The 21,803-nt window shown below is 47.9% G+C and overlaps 1 protein-coding gene and 1 long non-coding RNA gene across 2 annotated transcripts; both read left to right on the forward strand.

Moving 5' to 3' along the window:
- Positions 1–7,821: 7,821 nt before the first annotated feature.
- LOC119386103 (FMRFamide-activated amiloride-sensitive sodium channel) lies at positions 7,822–14,472 on the forward strand. The gene is made up of 6 exons (XM_037653449.1): positions 7,822–8,397; positions 10,671–10,825; positions 11,504–11,613; positions 11,888–12,048; positions 13,575–13,692; positions 14,441–14,472. The coding sequence occupies exons 1-6, from the start codon at positions 7,822–7,824 to the stop codon at positions 14,470–14,472; spliced, it is 1,152 nt and encodes a 383-aa protein (XP_037509377.1).
- Positions 14,473–14,741: 269 nt separating this feature from the next.
- Positions 14,742–17,979, forward strand: LOC119385174 (uncharacterized). Its single transcript, XR_005182111.2, has 3 exons — positions 14,742–14,821; positions 17,520–17,571; positions 17,933–17,979. It is a non-coding gene; the product is annotated as an uncharacterized LOC119385174 (long non-coding RNA).
- The last annotated feature ends 3,824 nt before the right edge of the window (positions 17,980–21,803 follow it).

Raw genomic sequence — 21,803 nt, forward strand, 5'->3', positions numbered from 1 at the left:
AGTTCGTTCTCGTGTCGCTTTTCCGTGGCTATCATATATATATATATATATATATATATATATATATATATATATATATATATATATATATATATATATATATATATGGGTCGTCCCTCTTTGGTTTCTCCTGGAAAGACGCCGCTTGCGCTGAGAGCCCGTGCTTTGCCGTGACTGTCGCCATTACATGTAGGCTTTCCAAGGGGGCGATCGGAGATCTGTTCGTTCCGCTTGTTCATTCTCCTGGGGAAGAACAAGCGCGCTGATTGTGGCTGAAGCGGGAGATGCCACTCAAGGCCGGGGGGTGTCTCAATTTATTTTTTTTGCTTGATCTTTTCTTTTTTGGTGACGTCATATCGCGGCATAACGAGTGGGGTGATCGGAGATCTCTGTTCTGCGCCGTTCGTTCTGTACCCATGCTGGCGGCGTACGCGATTGGCCGAAGCCGGAAAAAACCACGTCTCTGAGGGGCGTAGACATTTTTCTTTTTGCTTGATCTTTTATTTTTTGGTGACGTCATACCGCGTCATAACGAGCATGTCGTCTGCTACAAACGAACGGAGCGCGAGACCGTTCGCACGCGTTCTCTCGAGCGAACAAACGGCTTCGCACGGCATCATGCGGTGGTTGCGGCTGCCGCAACAGCTGATTTTGAGAAAATGGCGCTTGCGACGTGTGCTTCTCTTGCGGTTGGAGGTGCGAGATGCGTTTGAAGACCTGAGCGAGTGCGGCGTCGCTTTCGCTTCTCGAAACGAACAGTGCGAACCAAATGAACGGGCCTGCCACTGGGCTGTGGTCTTACGCGCAGGGACTTCTTAGTTCAAAAGTGCTACCAGCTACTGCCACGTGTCGTCCCGGTCCTCACTCGTGAACGAAGGCCCCAGTGTGCACGACGGCGTAGGTATCTGTGGGTGCTCTTTTATAAAAGCCAGCAGAAGCTCCTTTTGACGATTCGACACCCGGGAGCCAAGCCAGACATTCCGGTGGGACGACATCTTGAAAAACTGCGCCAACCGCTACTTTTCTCTTTTTTTTTTTTCGCGTGCGCGACTTCACATAGCGAGCACGTTAGAAAACTGACACCAATAAATATCAGCGCTCAAACCTATTGCTGTTTCAGAAACTGTTTGAGCTTGAAAATAAAAACAATGTCTTTTCGTATAGCAACTGTATTTATTAGAAGGCGAGAAACACTTCGTTTCGAAATATACGGTCCCCTTGCCGAGGACAAACGATGCGCGTCTACTTCCGGAAAGCTCGCTGCTCAGCGCTTGATGATTGGCTGCCCTCTTCCTCTCGGCGGAAGAGAGCTGCGGACCGCCCACTTTTGTGACGCAACACCGCCAGAACGAACGCGGGACGAACAGAGATCTCCGATCCCCCCCCCCCCCCCCCAAGCATCACTTAGTGCCGCTGCTGCTCTTGACAGGCAGCGCCATCTCTGGCATAAAAATACAAACTGGGTGCCAGCAACGCGCGTTTTCCCTTCTCTCCAATGCGCTGCCGCTTGCTTTTGTGCACGTGCAGAGCTCTCGCGGTGCACTTGCGGCGTCTCACAATCTACCGCTTGTAGTGCGGCTTCAAAAGGATCTTCAAGCTTGACTGGCACTTCCGAAAAGCGAACTTGATAGAAGGAGAAAGGCTCGTCAATCACGTTAACGGTGCAGAGCAGACGATCGACGACTGCGACGCCCGACTCAAAGCGAAATGCATTTCCCAAGTCGCGATTACACAGTTAGGACGTATACCTCGAGGTAAGTCTCATTCTCTCATGTTAAAGATGCGTAATGGTCGACGTGCACTCCGAAATGAAGCCGTGCACGCTATAGATGACCTGAATCATATATATATATATATATATATATATATATATATATATATATAGAGAGAGAGAGAGAGAGAGATTTATTTATTTATCTATTTATTTATATAACGTCCGAGCCATGTTATCCCGTGTACATGACGCTGCCGCCGAGGCCTTCGTTTTTCGTGATTTCCTAGAGCTTCCTCCTATAGCGACAGCGGGAAACGCAAGCGCAGGCGGTCGTGTTTTCGTAAGAATGTCTCAATCAGCCACTGCCATGTTTTCGTAAGTATATCGCTGAGCGCCCTTTCGCATACATGGCAGTGAACTGAGGAAGATGGCATGGCCACTTGAAGGTAACCGCGAAATAGGTACACAAAATGAAAAAATTGGCCGCGTATCTGAGTGCTTCGCTGCAAATGTCGTCTAAAGACGATAGAAGAGGCGCTGCGTGAGATATGGACGCCATCTGGCAATACGTCTGGAAACATGAGTGCTGTGTTGCGGGCTAGTAGTCCCGGCGCAGCAGCAGGCGAAGACCGGCGGTGACCAACACGACCGGCGGGGACGCCAGCCAGCCCGAACACGCGGTTTGGCGCGAAGCGCTGAAGCAGAAGAAACGTCCGCACTCAACGAGTACTCTCCACACACTCTTCTATTTACACGTCGCCTGGGTAAAACAGGAATGCCAGAGCGGCGCCCCATGGCATTCGTACAGTGCAATACAGAACCGAAACCGTAGCACAACAATGAGCTCGTGCAGAGGGCACGGAGGAAGGCAAGTTTCAGCGCAGTCGCATTTTCAGCGCAGCTTAAGAAACTAGGGTCTTTAGAATTAAGTATGTATGCATTTTCTATTAAAGGAACACACCACCTCATACTTACCTAGTGATGTTGCGCCTCAGATATGCGTAACGTTTGCTTTTTGATCGACAATGTACACAAGTATGAACCTAGTCAGCCGTTCAAGATGACTGGCCCTTGGGCAAGTGGTTCAACTTTGGCCGAGTGGCTGAATCGAGTGACGTGCCGACAAACAGAAAGACAGAAAGACAGACCAAAATTTCTCCGTTTAAGTATCCCAAGAAAGACTATCGTCTTTAAAACTGTCTAGACACCAGCGGCAGGTTGAATGACCCAAACACATGTGACGTTCTCACGGGCACACAGGTATACAGTCCACGAAGCCCCGACATGTACGCACGCGCAGAGTTTCAAATGCTCACACGTGTCCGCTGTGTGGTCCGAAATGAGCAGGCGCACGTATCAGAAAATATAAAGATCACATACAATGCACGCATCGAGACACGAAACTCAAATGCTGGCTGCATCACACAATACGCTCGAAAAGGAGCATCACCAAGACTCGTATAAAATAACATAGACGCAAAGACAGAAGGAGAGAGCAAGGAAAGGAAATGCAGGAATGTCAACCAGACGAAAGTCCGGTTAGCTACCCTACATCGGGTGTAAGAGAATGAGGGACAAAAGGAACAGAGTTACAGAAACAACAGCCTTCTGAGATTTGACCGGAATCCCTTGGCCTTCCTGACTTTAATTTAAATAAAAATCGAAGCAGATTACGCTTGCATAGCCCATCTAGCGCGGTATACCTAGCCAGGGCTGGGCAAAGATACTTTGAAATTGTATCGCGATACGATACAAGATACTAAGGCAAGAAGTATTGCAGGTACAGATACAAGATACTACCGTAATAATTGTATCCGGTACGATACTTGGTAATTGTATCTTAAGATACTTCGATACATTCGCAAATTTGTTTTTATAAGTACATATATTGTAGCAGCGAACGCCTATGCACGAAAATGTCTGCTTGAAAATTTTTTAACTGTGACCAATTTTGTTTCATTGATTCATGTAGATCATTCTGTAGGCCATGTAGATCATTCTGTAAGCCAAGCCTAGCCCCCCCCCCCCCCCGAAATTTTGGTGAAGTAGATGTTTTTACCAAAAATAAGTAATAAAAATAGGTGTTTTTCTCAAAATGTCAAGGTTTGCAGCAAGTGCCCCACCCCCTCTCCCCCGAAAAAAATTCCTGGCTACGGGTCTGCCTGCTGCCTGGTGTATACGTAGAGGACGTAAAACTGCAAGGAATTTTCATATTCTACTTATCTGCTGGCGTAAAGGATTCTTTGTTCATATGTTCACTAAAGTGCAATCCTTTAACAATTTTTCTTCAACGAGAGAACATGTGACACCCAGAAACGTCTCAGGCGTATTGTATAGTTGCACAAAGCGTCGCGGGATACCGCCGCTATTCGCGCAATTTCCACTTATAGTTCCGATTACGTGGCGATTATGAAGAGTAAAAAATTTAGGAAGGGCTAAACCAGGAAAACAAATATAAGTAAACTACAGAGGCGGTTCCGTATCAAACATTCACATTGAATGAGTACAGAAACACGATGCAGACGGTGCCCTTAAGAGCAATGACAATTAAGCATGAAGTATCGTCAACTCACCTGTTAAGGTGAGACAACAGAAAATTCAGTGCCTATGGACAATTGCCTCAAACGGCTCGTTAGGACGCTCATCAGAAAAACAGAGCATTCGGTATAACAACGTTTCTCGAACCCCCTTCCTAACATCTTTGAGATGGCTCCTAATAATTTCTATTGTTATAACAAAGCTCAATTTTACTAAGCGGTAAGCAGAATGTTTTGTATTGTATACTCAAGGCGCGCCCACATAATTATATATCTTCTGTTTTCAAAATCGCGTCGGCAACGTGTAAATGTGTAAACAGGAGTAGAAATAATGCAGACAGTCAAAAGAATGAAGCAGAGATCTTATTTTGGTAGCCCGCTACAAAAAGACTCACTACAGTGGCCAGACCGCAAAAAACAGTACAGAGACCTAGGTAATGTATGGGACGCAAAGGGACAGCTAAGAAAGCACTTGTGCTAACATTCAAATTATGATATCATAAATTCTTTGAATAAAGACAGCAGGAAGAAAAAATACGGTAGGCCAATATATATTCTGTTAGGTAAACGTTTGCTCTATTATATCTAGCACCAGTACCAGTGGTGCTAAAGTTGTTAGAACCTTATTTGCATATACGTTAACTCATTGCATGTAAGTCAAACTTACATCCACGAGATCTTTCAAATCGCTGATACGTAAAAGCCACGAGACGCAAAGCAACCCCATCCTTGTGCGCATCAGATTTCGTTACGAAACAAGACGCAAAAGAATCTTCAATAACGACACTATAGCAACATCAGAATTTGAGTGATAGACGCCGCACGCATTGGAGTGCGCGGCGCAGGACAGTGGTAAAGAGCAAGTGTCATAGCGTTTGCGCAACTAAAACCAAGAAAACAAAAGGTACGTGGGCTGGGCTTAGACGTCCGCGCGCTTGTTTCTGTCGAGACTGCGCGAGCGCTGCCACGTGATTCTGCTCCACCAATAGGGACGCGCAAACCTCATCTTCTGCCCTCACTGGAGGGCACTGGCGGAAAGATAAAATTTCATCACTGCCTTTAGTTTTATTCAGATAGCCTAGTGGCGCCAGTACCAGCTTGAAGAGAGGATTTTGTTCAGCGATAATTGTTTCGCGCGGTTGTTTTGCGATAGCAGTATCTTGTATCTTAACATACACGATACATTATCGGATGTATCGGAAATACAGATACAGATACTTGTTTTGAAAGACGTACCGCGATACAAATACAAGATACCCAAAGAGTATCTAAGATAGCATCTAAGATACATGTATCTTCGATACTGCCCAGCACTGTACCTAGCGCACATGAGATATTCAAGTGTCTTCGGCGCAATGTTCTAGGGCGTTCAGTGCTTCTCGCTGTGCTGTTTTCTGGGATCAGGAACCCAGAGATACTGCAAGCGAGAATGGTCGATGAGAAGCCCTTGCTGTTAACTTTTCTACCTGCCGTCTATGCATGGCGTTTCTCTGTTCATATAGTGCAACGAATCTATGGCAATTTTGCATCCGCGAATATCCGCCAATTTTGCATCCGCATCAAGTTTCAACGCAGTGAAAGCGCTTCACATCGAAAATAAATTTTCCGTGCGTCAATCAAATACTATAAATACAATACGAAATCTGTTCAAAAAGTATCGAGCCTTTTTGCCCACGTAAGGCAATGAAAGTGCGGGAAGTTTCCTTCGGTAAGAAAATCGAGGGGACATTCATGCGCATGCGTGAATTTTTTTACGCCCGCAGACAGCGTCACTTTCTAGCAGACGGCTTATGACTGGGGACGTGTAGTGAGCGCATGTCGGAATCCGGTAAGTTGTAAAATGACGGAACAACATGAGCAGCAATGTTGAATGAGATTTTTTCAAATGCCTGGCGTTACCCATGCGGAAATCATTCCAATATTCAAGACGCTTTCAGTGACGATGCCGTGAGCACCTCTCGGATAGAGGACTGGCACAACCACTTTTAGGATAAACGAACATCAGTGGACAGCGAAGCGCGTTCAGGCAGACCCTCAACAAGCCGAAATGAAAATGCAATCGCAGAAGCGCCGAATTTCGTCATAAAGTTTCGTCTTCTCACAGTTTGAGAGCTTGCGAACGAGAGAAGGGTAAGCATTGGATCAGCTCATTAAATTTTTCGTGATGCGGTGCGGTGCATGTGACAGAATCTGTTGTGATAACGCATCCACCCATTCTACACATCTGATTGCAGCTGATTCTACACATCTGATTGTTTCCCAAGCTGAAAATTCCACTGAAACGAAACCAATTCGAGCTAAGAGGAGACATTATGAGAATGTGATGGTCCGGCTGATCACACTTTCGAAAAAAAATGCATTCAAGAAGTGTTTCCAACAATGGCGGGAGCGCTGGGAGAGGCTTGTGCATTGCCGAGGTGACTACTTTCATAGGGATTAGGGTTTCGTACCTTTTGATGAAGAAATATGTGTAGGCTGGCCAAAAGTTCTATACTTTTCGAACACACCTCGTAGTTATGTTCCAAGGCACTTAAGTTTATCGTTATTCTATGAGAGAATTAAAAAAACTCAAAAACGTGAACAAAAAATCGGAAACACTGCAGGTAATGCAAAGGCCATCTGGTTTCGTGCTCCTTGACATTTTCTTGAAAAAATAAAATGAAATAGGCGAAATCCAGAAACTTCCAGAAACATCGCTAGAACGCTTTCACGGCTAATGACGCGGATCACGAAGCAATGACCGCGCAGACATGCTTTCAAGCGCCTTCCGGTCTACGAGGATTCGGGAGTGACCCGTTAGCCAACATCGCTTACGCTGTGCTTCCTGTGAATCCATTTCCCGTCGAGCCTGCCTACTTAGTGCATCAATAGTCGTGCTCAATGACCTACTGAGGTTTTGGAATCGATGTATTCAGCCTGCCGCGCGACCTTCGCATTGCACAGCGATATGAGTTGCGAGCTTACACGTGGCACTCAGTGCGAGAAGGGTGCTCGCCAACGATCAAGGCAGCTCTGGTCGGCGGTGCTGGTAGTGCACGGGTCGCCTGCTGGACTATCGACGACGTCTTCTGGAATTCGGCACTTTCGGGCTTGTTCATTCATTTACTCCATGAGAACCCGATAGCTTCCAAGCGTTCCATGTTCGAGGAATCGACTATAACTAGCTTTTAGTTTGTAGTGCAATATGAAAATAACGAAAACAAGTTAACGAAGAGACCTACCGGACCACTGGTGCGGCCACTGGTCCGCGAAAGTGCTCAGCTCTGCTGAAGGCCAAGATAAATGGCTGAGCTCTGTTGCAGTTCGCAAGACACAGGTTTCTGGAGCTGCGGTGAGAGAGGGCCTGCATGCCTCCGCATCGAGACAGCATCCCACGAGGAAAACGTCAATGGCAATCACTATATAATCAACTGATACCGCACGGGCTCTCTCGGCTGGACTATCCCTGCGGCGGCTTATTTGCGTTAAACTGGCCTTTCAAAGGAGAAGGCGACGACCGTATACCTCGTTCCTCCAGTGTTGGCGTCAAGTACCGTTCTGTCTCGGGAACGTGTACTGGGTGTCGCCCAGATGGAGTCGTACCTACGGCAACTGGGCGAGTGGCGACGCGGCGCCACGAACTTCTTCGGCAACAACCGCAGGCACTTCAAACCGACCCCACCTTCGGTGATCGACTTGAGCCGCCTTCGGCAGGCGCAACAACCGCGAAGCCAGCTACATCAGCAGCTGCTGAGCAGAAGGCGCGGATCCTTCTTCAGGGACAAGGCCACGTCAGCTCGTTCGGGTGTGCAGGAGGCCACGGCCAACTGTTGCCTGACGGCTCGAGGCCTGTACTCGCAGTCCACGGTTCCAGGGTTCATCCAGATGGCGCAAGCTCGGAACCCGTTTCGCATCATCATCTGGTTCGTGGCCTTCGTCGGCCTCGGCTCGGTGGCTCTGAGCAACCTGTACGAACTGATGCACGAGTACTTCCAGTACCCGCTCACTGTGAACATACGCCTGGAGGACGTCAACAATGTGGAGTTTCCGGCCGTGACGTTGTGCAACCTGAATCCCGTGCGAAAGAGCCTGTTGTGCGGACAAGAGACGGACCTCGACTACACGCTGCAGGAGTTCCTCTGCAACAAGACGGCTGAGATGACTGTGGTAAGAGTGGCTAGAGATTGTAACCTTGCAACTCGCAAACTGGCACATTTAACGATAATGTTTTTGCCCAATAAAGAGAATCCCAATAAAGAAGGGCGTACGGCAGGGAGACACGATCTCTCCAATGTTATTCACCGCGTGTTTACAGGAGGTTTTCAGGGCCCTAGATTGGGAAGAATTAGGGATAAGAGTTAATGGAGAGTATCTCAGTAACCTGCGATTCGCTGATGACATTGCATTGATGAGTAACGCGGGAGACGAATTACAGCTCATGATTACTGAACTGGATACGGAAAGTAGAAGAGTAGGCCTGAAAATTAATATGCATAAAACTAAAGTAATGTGGAACAACCTTGGCAGAGAACAGCGCTTTGCGATAGCTGGCGAGACACTGGAAGTTGTAAAGGAGTACGTCTACTTAGGACAGGTAGTAACCGCGGAGCCAAACCATGAAACTGACATAACTAGAAGAATAAGGATGGGATGGGGCTCATTCGGCAAGCATTATCAAATCATGAATGATAATTTACCACTATCCCTCAAGAGGAAGGTATATAACAGCTGCATCTTACCGGTACTTACCTACGGAGCAGAAACCTGGAGACTTACAAAGAGGGTTCAACTTAAATTGAGGACGACGCAGCGAGCGATGGAAAAAAAAATGATAGGTGTAACCTTAAGAGACAGGAAGAGAGCAGAGTGGGTCAGGGAACAAACGGGGGTTAACATAGGCGTGCGCAGGGTTCACCATCAGGGGGGGCGAAGGTTCATCGCAGCGACCCCCCCCCCTTGTAAGTCAATGTACGAGGCAGTTTTTGCGCCCCCCCCCCCTCTTAGATGACTAGGGGAGATCAATGTATGGGGCAAATTTTGCGCCCCCCTCTTATGTTCTTAGGGGCGGCCGCCCCCCCTGCCCCCCCTGTGCGCACGCCTATGGGGGTTAAGGACATCATAGTTGAAATCAAGAAGAAGAAATGGATATGGGCCGGGCACGTAGCACGTCGGCAGGATAACCGGTGGTCATTAAGGGTAAGTGACTGGATTCCAAGAGATGGCAAACGCGTGAGGGGGAGACAGAAAATTAGGTGGGTAGATGAAATTAAGAAGTTTGTAGGTATAACGTGGCAGCAGAAAGCACAGGACCGGGTTGATTGGCGGAACATAGGAGAGGCCTTTGCCCTGCAGTGGGCGTAGACAGGCTGATGATGATGATGCCCAAGCTTAAAACAACTGCAGGCAGGAATACGCATAGCTTTTTGAAAGGTTTGCGAGGAGGAAAAATTGTTCACTAGTGTCAGCCTGATAATACACTGCTGGCGGCCCACAGCCACGAAGTCACTCAAACTTTGGAGACATTTATAAGCATAATGCCTGAGTAACAATGTTCACGACGTTCAGTTTGGCATTAAATAGACGCCGGCGTACTGCGGACCTTTCTATCAAGAGAAAAAAGCCCTCGTGGAAAACTAGATATGAGGAAATGAGTAACGCGTATGAATATTTTTGAAGGTAATAATTTATGAACCAGCCAACAATAGTAAGATTGAACTTACTGTCGCGCTAAAGCAGCGATAATAGCATGGAGCTTACATAATGCGACGTTTGCTACTCTCGAGTACATCATAAGTTTTACCTTCCATGAACATCCACATCAATCTACACACAAATAGGTGAAAGAAATTACTTCTTTCGAGAAAGGGTTGAACAGAAAACTCATATCGTTCGTAAGACTCGTTATAAAGTTTTCTGTCAAGATTTTAACACGTAATGTTCTATCCTGTGTTTGTTGAATGCAAAATAGTGATACGCATTAAAGTTACTTTACTCAATCAGTCATCTTCCGCACTGCATACTTATAGAAGAATGGTTAGGTATTCTCTTAAGTTAACTCTATGAAAAGATGTCTCACATGCGCACTGTGTAAAAACGCCGCAGTATGTTCTGTTTTTATGAGAGGTTGTGCATAAATCAGGCACAAAAAAGTCGCTCGGTAGTCGTATCTATCGCCGCACAGTGCAAATCAAGTCACTGTTTCTCTCAACAACTATTCCTGAACGCCTTTGTCTTGCGTTTTTCCTCCTTGTACTACTTATTGCTTGCACGCGCTTACTCAGTGGTGTATTGTGTATTGAATAGTTTTACACAACCAAGCAGCCAATAAAGAAATGTGTCTCGTTCTGCTGGAAGGCCGCGCTGTTCGACGTATAGTTCGCCGACGCTCGCACTGACTCTTGGTGCCTGTAAGTCGACATTGTTTTACTGGTTTCCAACAGACGCGAGGCGAGGACGAAGGCCAGCTCGAACAGTTCGTCATGTGGCTGGCAACAAAGCAGCGGACTGAGCCGGAACTCGCGAAGACGCTGGGCCACCAACTGCCCGATCTACTAAGGACCTGCAGCATTCAAGGAATCAAATGCGACTTAGACAGGTTGGTAACGCTGTTCTTGCGAGACCGCGATTCGAAATGGCCCCGATGTAAAAACTGTCGCACATACGGCTTCGTAAGAGAAGGAGAGGAGAAATGGAGGAAGGAAGGAGCAGGAGAGAGAGGAAAGGCAGGGATGTTAAACAGTCTAGAAAAACTAGTATGTTACCCTACGCTGGGGAAAAGGATGGAGGAGTTTGAAAGTTATAGGTAGCAAGAAAGAAAGGGAGAAATAGGGAGAGGGGAAGCACACACACACACACAAGGAAGATGAAAGAAAAGCAAAAGGCAGGGAAGTCAACTGGAATAAACACCCGATTTGCTACCCTGCACTGGAGTGCCCTCTCCTATATTTCAGCCTGTCGTCATCATCAGCCTGTTCATGCTGATGATGACTGAAGAAGGGAAGAGACTAGAAAGAAACGAAGAGGGAAGGATAGAAACAAAGCACATGTACTCAATCACAGCATATAGAACGGCATTTATTAGTGCAAAAATGTTCCTGCAAACACCAAAGAAACACAAGGCTTGCCCATTTCTTTGTGACAGCGAAAATTTCATTGTTTCATTCTGATAAAAATTAGTTGAACAGGAAAAGTCGCTGAAGCCAACGTTTCTACAGGATTAATTGTATTAGGTCCACGCATTTAAACGGCGATCTTTTGTTTCCTTTTCGTGCAGGATGTTCACCCTCGTCTTCAGTTCCAGATACGGGAATTGCTTCTGCTTTCATTGCAACAGCAACGATGAACCAGTATTTCGCTATCGGAGACTTGGAAGGCCGGAACAAGGTGATACAAAACAACATCAGAGGTTTTAAGCCTGAGACATTAGCTTATAAAAACCACATGTTACCGACTCCAAGATGCATAACTCTATCATTGTACATGTACGGTTTGCCTCGCGCTCACACAATCGTGCTTTTAAATCGCTGACTTGCGTGACTTACTGACTTGCTTCAGCATGCACGATCTCTCGACTGGCTTACTGCCGCCGCACAGCTTTCAACAGAGGCCTGCTATCTGTGCAACGAAGCAAGGAGCTTGGAATCTATCTCTGTTGTAGGTCTGGAGTTGCTTATCGCAGTGGAGCAGTATGAATACCTTCCCATCACACCCGAAGCCGGCTACATGGTGATGATACACAAGCAGGGGCACGATCCCGAAGAAGCTACCGACGGCATTTTCGTAGCCCCTGGACAGACAACCTACGTTGGTGTCACCGTGGTAAGTTCTACACTCTCCAAGTCGAACCATTTATATCTGCGGCATCCAATGGTGTGGCGTCACATACGCACACAATGATGAAGAGCAGGTATCATGGTTGTTGTTGTTGTTGTTGTTGTTGTTGTTGTTGTTGTTGTTGTTGTTGTTGTTGTTGTTGTTGTTGTTGTTGTTGTTGTTGTTGTTGTTGTTGTTGTTGTTGTTGTTGTTGTTGTTGTTGTTGTTGTTGTTGTTGGAGACTTACCGTGTATGATTCTTACCCGCAGCTGTAATTTAACTCTTACGATGGCGCAAGGCCGTAGGTGTGCCTGCAAAAAATTTCTCTCCATTCATCGTTTGTTAGCACAAATCAAGTTTAGGCGTATCTATATGAATTTTTTAAACTGTGTACGTTGGTCACTGTATTATTCTCTGTCACTTTCACTTCCAGAATAGCATACATCGCCTTAAAGCCCCCTACCCATCTAACTGCGTGCCGACTTGGCCTCCAAACAGCCTCCAACCCAATGCATCGCTGGGAAAAGTCTACAGCAGGGCAGTACGTTCTCACTCATTCATCTTGCAGGGCATGCTTGCCTTTATTCACCACAGTTGATTCACCTCAATTTATTCACTTCGATTTATTCACCTATGAAAGCGCTCCCATGCATGAGGTAGTGACAAAGTGGTCCGTGCGCAGATGAAAACAAAGTGCGAGCAGTTTTCATTGGATGTGGTGAGGCGGTCTTATCCACTCTTTCTTGACAGAGAAAAGGAAGAAAGATAAGCGCAAATACATCTCTCTTGGCTACGCTGCACTGAAGAGGAGTGAAATGCATGATGTAATCGATGAGAGCAAAACAAGGCGCCACATAGTTACACGAAATGTCGATGTCCCTCTGATAAGTACGACGTCACACGGAGAACAGTTAGATTCTAGCATCTCTTAGGTAACGCAGGATTGCTTTTATGACGGTTCGCAATGTTGTTCGCGTAGGTTCCCGCCCCCCACCCCTTTCCCCGCTTTCTTCCTGAACTTGAACACGGGGGGGGGGGATACCTTAGGTAGCTCCAATTACCGAATGCATCACGTGCTGGACATGTAAACTGCTGGAATGCACCATGAGTAATTACTGCTCGTGCATAAGAACTGAGTTATGAATAAGCTTCGCAATTACAATTTCGAAATTCCAGGAATACCTCGGGCCGAGGCGGGGGGGGGGGGGTGAGGGGGGGAGCAACTGGAACGGCGTCTCCCAAACATCCTATCCCCTTTCCGGCAAGGACAAAAAGCTGCGCCTCTGGCTATAAGTACGAATTTCCAGTTATCAACTGTGCTTGAGTGCGCCAGAGTTAAAAAGCCAGTGGTAAAAATAGTTTTCAAGATGTATTTGACGAAATTTTACATATATGCTCTCGCATATAACATCCCACACGAAGTATTCGCATAGCAGGATTCATCTGACCATGTGAAACGGGCATTCGCGTATCTGCCGCGCAGCTAATATAAGTCACTTGACGCGGTCCGTATACAACACGTGTATTCGCAGCTCTGCCTCAAGCTGTGCCAGCAAGGAGCCGTGCTGAAAAACTGCAGCTGTGAGTCGAGCTTCATGCCCGCTCCGTCCTACAACAGCTACAACGTCTGCGACGTACTCAACAACAACGGTGAGTATATATTCCAACATGAGGCTGATATTTTTTTTAAAAAGGAGATAAAAGAGGCGTTTCATCAGAATGCCGTGCATAAGCTCCTCGAACTACCTGGTCTCCATGCATCCCGGCTTCTCTTACATAGCTCAAAACAAACGTGAATGAAAAAATGTTCTGGTCATACGGCACCCCTCTGTCGCGCTCCACGTGCACGAAAAGGGCAAGACCGGTAGGTGTGGAGATAAATAGACGGCTCACAACATCAACGCCGGTCAAATATTAGAACGTGGAAAATGGGCATGCGTGGAGCTATTAGTAGCTCCACGCATGCCCGTGAAAAAAGCGCTTGTGGTGTACCCTTCTTTTCTGTGTCCGTGTGTCAGTGTGCGCTAAAGTAAGTTACGGTGGAGCTATTAACCCCGACACTTCCTAGACCCTCGTCGCGCACCGTTTAGACGGAGCGCCACAGAATGCGGAACTTTGTATCTCACGAACAGCATCACGGCCCAAAGTTCTGGCACTTGGAAGCAGCGTAGCGTAGCGAGGTGAGTAAATACATAGAGGGGAAAAGGAAAACGTGGAAAATTCGGAATGGTTCGTTATACAGCTCATATGCACATGTAGCCTTTCGGGGGCAGTCACCGCGGCATTCTTGACATGTCGTTGATTGTCATGGTGGAAGCCGCGAATACGTATCAAGATGCGGTTAACAGAAGGTCGCAATTAATTTATGACTTACCGCTCGTTTTGTTGTTGCAATTAGGAATATTACGCATGGTGAACATTCTGAAGTGATTTTTTTTTCTCAGTTAAGACTCTTTTTTAATCATTTATTTGTGGATGAGAAAACCGAGCCATAAGAGAAGTAGAGGACCAGTGTCCTCGCTATAGTGTCTTGTGCAGTGCCAAACGGTGGCCTTATACTCTATACGGTGCCACAGAAGTGGGCTGATTTACGTTTATACTCCAGCTGCTTCGATGATGACTAATGCAAGCTCAAAGGCCAACTTTCTGAGGAAACACGTTCAGTATATTCTTAACAAGTACGTTGTTCTTATTTTACAGAGACTTTGTACTGCGTCGACCGCGTCAGACGCCATTATGAGCTGGGGCAACTAGAATGCAATTGCCCGCAAGCTTGTGTGTGAGTTTCTTATTACTAACTCCTCATAGAAAAGGCCCATGCAAATCGTCTGTGCTTCGTTTCGCCTCCGTTTTCTTTTCTTTAATTGCTCGTCATCCATCTTGCTTTTGCACATAAAATACTGAAGTTTCTCGCTCTTGCCTAGTGACTATGACTGAAGAATGTTTAGGGCTTCGAACGGCAGAAAGTGAAGCTAGTTGGTGCGGATTCATGATGAAAGAAGGTAGGCTTGCCACACACACGGGCACAGTGCGGTAGCCAGGGGGTGGCACGCCGAACACGTCCCCCCCCCCTCCGAATGTTTTTTTCTGCCATGGGATATAGAGCTCAAACTGACACTCGACCACATTTGCCTGCCCAGCCCCCACTTCAGATCAAGAAGGTACTTCCGCCCCCCCCCCCCCGCCCCACCGAAACAAACTTGCCTACGCTACTGCACGGGCACAATAGAAAAGACCACACAGCCTTCGTGTTGTCTTGATCACTTCTCTTGTGTCCGTGTCTACATGCCTACCTTCTTTTATCACGTTTAGGCCTGCTTTTTGTTCACGCTCCTTTTTTTTTATCACGACACATGTATATCTACAGGATATGTCATCAGCATTAAAGGGTTACTGAATGAAAATTTGGTGTGGCGTTTTTTATTTTATTTTATTTTATTATTTTTATTTTTGCTGCAAAATGTTGCTGGAGGTCTATTAGTCATAACACGGCCCATATCGCTTGTTGCAGCGCGCGACAGATAATTACAGTCTGTTTACTACCGATCAGTCTCAGTTTCGATTTGGGAGAGCTCCGAGAATGACAAGCCACCATGTTCAACCAACGCATTCTAGCGTGTGAAACAGCACACAGAACTGTGACACTTCCGCGCTGCCAGCATGGTATTTCGCACGTGGCATGTGCAGCGCGATGTCGTTGCCCTCCTCGTGTCACCGTCACCTGGTGGTACTTTCTTGAGGCTCGTTCGCCGTGGGCACGGACTTTTGAGCAGCCACCGAATAGTTGCCTGCTGGAGCAATCGTGACAAAACCGCAGCGGCCAATATGATGCAATGATTCAGCTGGGCATATCGGAGCTCGGCCGCAGTGGTGACGTCGCGGAAGCATTGAGGTCCCCTTCAAGTCGGTTTCTATGATATCAATGTCGCAAGGTGCGGCGTATAGCGCTAGATCGGGCACGGGAACTTCAAAATTCATTTAAATTACCTTCCAAGCTGTATTCGCTGCTTAGATTTGGTGAATGATATACGCATGTTCATGAGAATTGATCCCGCAGGCCATCTCAGCCGCGAAATTTGCTTGCTTTCATATTGCGTAGGTTCCGATCGTCTTCAACTGACAAAGGCATTATATTTTATTACGATAGCAATTATAGAAACACCATAAGCGAAATTTTTGTCGTCGTCGCCGTAATGTTCCACATAAAGTCTAAGTGCAATAACATCCTACCGTGCCCCGCGAACGAACGATGCGATGTGATAACGAAGGAAAGCGTGCAAGAGCGTGGCGTCTTCGGCGCTGGGAAGGACTAGTGCATAGAGAAGGGTGGCGCGCGAGAGAGTGGGAAAGAAATCATCAGAGATGCGTGCGCCATAGTGAAAGGCAACCAGGGGGTTGGGGCAATTCATATTCAAGCTGGTATACGCTCAGCTTTGACATCATTTCGTGGATACGGACGTAAGTTGTGTCCGAATCAAGATATTAGCAGTGCGCCATAAAAAAAACACGAAAAAAAGGATGGGCGTAGCTTGCACTAGTGGCACAAGGCTAAAGACACAGCGGAGATGATCGGCACCTAGCTGGTCCTGGTATTTCGAGGTTTTGCCAAGTTTTTGCCAAGTTGTGCTAGGCATTGCTAAGTTTTGCTAAGTGTTGCCAAGTGTTGCGAGGAGATGCCCAGACTCGCCAAGTCTCAATCCACTCTATCACTCTTAAACCAGCCTTCAGTCTCGGTAGGTGCCCCCGCATCGGAGACGAGTGCAGCGTTGCCGGGTGGTAGCCAGTAGTGCTCAACTTCGGGCCACGACCAGCTAGGTGCCAATCAGCTCCGCTGATCATCCGCAGAGCCTTGCGGCACTAGTCTAAGGTATACGCGGAGCTTTCTTGAGCCAAGTAGCCGGCCTTGCCACGCAAGGGCAAGATAGAGAGATAGTGCAGCGAGTGCGAAGTTATGCACAGATTCGCCAGGGGTTGCTAGGCAACGCGAGGTGACGTCATCGCTCCGCGAGAATTTTTGTCCACGACGGACGGACTAACGCTCGGCTGAAACAGCCCCGCTGTTAAAAGTACATGGACCCTCCAGCCGGCACAGCTGCCGCGTAAACTTCATAAAGGAGGTATACGTATATGTCAAACCTTCTTCAAGGCAGGAAAGGGAGGGCTAGAAGATAATTTTGAAGTAAATAAGCTTGTAGTGGGGCCTACAGTTATAGCGCGCCTTCGCCAACTCAGAGAAACAGGTCATCGTCCGGGTCACGCTCCTGACTTACAAGGGCGGACACATGGACCGTTCCACTGATCCCTACTAGACTTCACGCTCGGAACCAACTTGTTTGTTTGCGCGTGACACGCCTCTTGTGATATTGTGTAAATATCTTATCTTCTGTCATAGGCATGAAGGTGGAAAGCCGACTGCATGCAGTTCCGTAAAAAGTACTGGTGGACGTAAAACACTTTTTTACTGCTTTCCTTTTCAGGGAAACGTTATTCTTGAAATCAACTTCCATCGCTGCGTGGGCAAAAGATGTGGTGAGTTTATTATTTCAAGCAAAATAAAGTGGTAAGCAGCAATCGAAAAATAAATGTATTGACAATTTCGTCACATCCGTTACTTAGATGCTAACCTCATTAGCTGATCTTAATTCCTGCTCTTAGGAAAGACGATCTGCTCCAAACAGCACTACAAAACCAGAACCAGATTCCATCATGTGATAGTTTTGATTGATTGATTGATTGATTGATTGATTGATTGATTGATTGATTGATTGATTGATTGATTGATTGATTGATTGATTGATTGATTGATTGATTGATTGATTGATTGATTGATTGATTGACATTCACTTTTTGGCTATTTAGCTTTTGCTCACAACTAGACATATTATTACAGGGTGGAAGCTCCAATGCGAACAGACAACGGACGAGAACACGAAGTTCGTAAGTGATGTTCATATGGTACGCTTTCTTTCGCGTCTGTCGTAGGCGTGAGCACGGGGGGTGAGGGCACAAAGTCTACCCCATATGTTTACTGAGATATGGCCAAGCAGGTTTTTGACGATAATGGCGGCGGAAGGCCCTGATGTTGCATTCCAAGAACTGTTAATAATTCCCATCTTCAGGAAATCCAGAGTGGCCATTGTGACAAGCACGTCATCGTTTTATTTTCATTTTTTTCTTCCAGTTTTTCCATTGTAAAGCATGTTTTCCTTCAGAGTCAACCGGGGGGGGGGGGGTGCGATGAAATCCCCCCCCCCCCCAAAGGGGAACTCTGCGCATGCCTATGGTCTCTGTGACTTTCTGCCTATTGGCACTTTCTGTTTTAGCGCTACCAGTCTCGCTTGCTTGATAAATTTGAGCAATATACGTGTAGTGAGACCGTCGTTCTATGCTTTACTGGGAAGACGGCCGACCAATAAGGACTATAGCTACCATAAAAGCGCACCAACGGAACATAAAAATAAAGCGCCAAGAATAATGTGACTTCGACTGTCAGCGACAGCTCTTAATTTGCACACTTGAATTTGGACACATTCAACTCTCCATTTCGTTATATTGCCACGCCCACTTCTTGTCTTGTTTTGATGTATTCGGGTTTGACCGGCAGGGATGGTTATCAACGCTCGACGCTGTCCGCGAAGTAGTGTTCTAGAAGCGTCGCGATTGTAGTAGGTCGGTTTGTTAAGATTGCGCCCCGCACGTGAATGTTCCAGCTTTGTCTAGAGATAACACCGCCACCAGCGATATTGCTGGAAAGTTCGATAGCGCTTGTATAAAAGCCGACGCGCTTGATCGCTTGTCAGTTGATCGACGGCCGTCCAAGAGTCCGTGGGCGTCTCCCGTAGTGTTAGTGAGGAAGAAGGATGGAACCCTACGTTTCTGCGTCGATTATCGTCGCCTGAACAAAATCACGAAGAAGGACGTGTACCCTCTTCCACGGATAGACGACGCCCTGGATCGACTCCACAACGCGAAGTACTTTTCGTCGATGGACCTCAAGACCGGCTACTGGCAAATCGAAGTCGACGAGAGAGACCGAGAAAAGACGGCCTTTATAACACCAGACGGCCTCTTCGAGTTCAAGGTCATGCCCTTCGGTCTTTGTTCGGCACCTGCGACATTCCAACGTGTTATGGACACAGTGCTGGCTGGCTTGAAGTGGCAGACGTGCCTCGTGTACTTGGACGACGTCGTTGTGTTTGCCTCAAGCTTCGACGAACACCTCCGGCGCCTTGAAGCTGTACTTGAAACAATCAAGACCTCCGGCCTCACTTTGAAGCCTGAAAAGTGCCGCTTCGCGTACGAGGAGCTCTTGTTTTTGGGTCACGTTATCAGCAGGGATGGTGTTCGTCCAGACCCGCGGAAAACAGCTGCCATCGCTGCCTTCCCGCCACCCAGCGACACCAAATCCGTGCGCCGTTTTCTCGGCTTGTGCGCCTACTACAGGCGCTTCGTCAAGGAATTTTCACGCATCGCCGAGCCGCTAACTCACCTCACGAAGACCGACGTGCCATTCAAGTGGGAAACGGCGCAAATCGAAGCATTTGAAGAACTGAAACGACGCCTTCAGATGCCTCCGATACTAGCGCATTTCGATGAATACGCCGATACGGAAATCCACACCGACGCAAGCAGCGTAGGACTCGGCGCAGTCTTTGTGCAGAAGACTGCCGGGCAGGAAAGGGTCATCAGTTATGCTAGCCGGTCGCTATCAAAGGCAGAAACGAACTATTCCACAACGGAAAAGGAGTGCCTAGCGATCATCTGGGCTACATCCAAGTTTCGCCCCTACCTCTACGGCAGGCCCTTCAAAGTTGTGAGCGACCACCATGCATTGTGTTGGCTAGCCAACTTGAAGGACCCTTCAGGTCGGCTCGCACGGTGGAGCCTACGACTTAAAGAATTCGACATTACCGTCGTTTACAAATCCGGAAAGAAACACTCCGACGCCGACTGCTTGTCTCGTGCCCCCGTCGACCCACCACCGACCAACGACCACGATGATGACAGCTTCTTGGGAGCCATAAGTACCGACGATTTAGCCGAACAACAGAGAGCCGACCCGGAGCTGAAGAGTCTAGTTGAATACCTGGAGGGCAGAACCATCGTTGTCCCAAAAGTATTCAGGCGAGGGTTGGCATCATTTTCCTTGAAAAACAACGTCCTCGTAAAGAAGAACTTCTCTCCTGCCCGAGCCAGCTACCTTGTCGTTATACCTTCAGGACTGCGACCAGAAATTCTGCATGCCCTGCACGACGACCCGACGGCTGGACACCTCGGACTTTCCCGCACGCTCGCACGAGTACAGGAAAAGTACTACTGGCCGCGCCTTGCCGCCGACGTCACTCGCTACGTAAGGACGTGCCGAGACTGTCAGCGACGAAAGACACCGCCCACAAGACCAGCAGGCTTCCTTCAGCCGATCGAGCCTCCTCGGCGACCATTCCAGCAGATCGGGATGGACCTCCTGGGGCCGTTCCCAACGTCGACTTGTGGAAATAAATGGATCGTCGTGGCCACCGACTACCTCACCCGCTACGCCGAAACAAAAGCCCTGCCCAAAGGCAGTGCCGCTGAGGTAGCCAAGTTCTTCGTTGAGAGCATCGTCCTTCGACACGGCGCCCCAGAGGTTCTCATCACCGACAGAGGTACGGCGTTTACGGCTGACCTAACTCAGGCGATCTTGGGATACAGTCACACAGGCCACCGCCGCACCACCGCGTAACACCCACAGACCAACGGCCTCACCGAGCGTCTAAATAAGACCATCGCCGACATGCTGGCGATGTACGTCGACGTCGAACACAAGACGTGGGACGCCATCCTTCCGTACGTGACCTTCGCGTACAACACGGCCGTACAGGAAACGACGCAGATGACGCCATACAAGTTGGTCTACGGACGGAGCCCGGCAACGACGCTTGACGCCATGCTACCAAACGTGACCGACGAGGAAAACATCGACGTGACCACCTACCTACAGCGCGCCGAAGAAGCACGACAGCTCGCCCGCCTACGGATAAAGAACCAGCAGACGACTGACAGCCGCCGCTACAACCTTCGACGACGCCACATGGAATACCAACCCGGTGACCGTGTATGGGTATGGACGCCAATACGCCTACGAGGACTTAGTGAGAAGCTTCGACGATACTTCGGACCGTACAGGGTACTTCGACGCCTCGGCGCACTCGACTATGAGGTTGTCCCTGACGGCATTACGAACTCTCAGCGGCGCCGTGCGCGACCTGAAGTCGTCCATGTCGTGCGCCTTAAGCCGTTTTTTGCGCGTTAGCGAGCCTGGGGACTCTATTTTTTTTCCTTTGTTTTTATTTGTGTATGCACTTGTTTTGTTTTTTTTTCTCTTCTATGTTCTTTCACAAGCATCGGGACGATGCTTTTTTTTTCAGAGGGGGCAATGCCACGCCCACTTCTTGTCTTGTTTTGATGTATTCGGGTTTGACCGGCAGGGACGGTTATCAACGCTCGACGCTGTCCGCGAAGTAGTGTTCTAGAAGCGTCGCGATTGTAGTAGGTCGGTTGTTAAGATTGCGCGCCGCACGCGAATGTTCCAGCTTTGTCTAGAGATAACACCGCCACCAGCGATATTGCTGGAAAGTTCGATAGCGCTTGTATAAAAGCCGACGCGCTTGATCGCTTGTCAGTTGATCGACGGTCGACGCTCTGTTCGACGCTATCAGTGTATTGCTGTAGTTTGACTTTCATTATCCCGGCCACAAGTTCGGCCAAATAAACAGTTTCAT

The sequence above is a fragment of the Rhipicephalus sanguineus genome, chromosome 3 (genome assembly GCF_013339695.2).
Source record: "Rhipicephalus sanguineus isolate Rsan-2018 chromosome 3, BIME_Rsan_1.4, whole genome shotgun sequence".
Lineage (NCBI taxonomy): Eukaryota > Metazoa > Arthropoda > Arachnida > Ixodida > Ixodidae > Rhipicephalus > Rhipicephalus sanguineus.

Excerpts from the sequence above, each read along its gene's own strand:
- LOC119386103 (XM_037653449.1), top strand. The coding sequence starts at position 7,822 with ATGGAGTCGTACCTACGGCAACTGGGCGAGTGGCGACGCGGCGCCACG. Across the intron at positions 10,826-11,503 it reads ATCAAATGCGACTTAGACAG|GATGTTCACCCTCGTCTTCA; the intron begins GTTGGTAACGCT and ends CTTTTCGTGCAG. Across the intron at positions 13,693-14,440 it reads CGACGTACTCAACAACAACG|GAATATTACGCATGGTGAAC; the intron begins GTGAGTATATAT and ends TGTTGCAATTAG.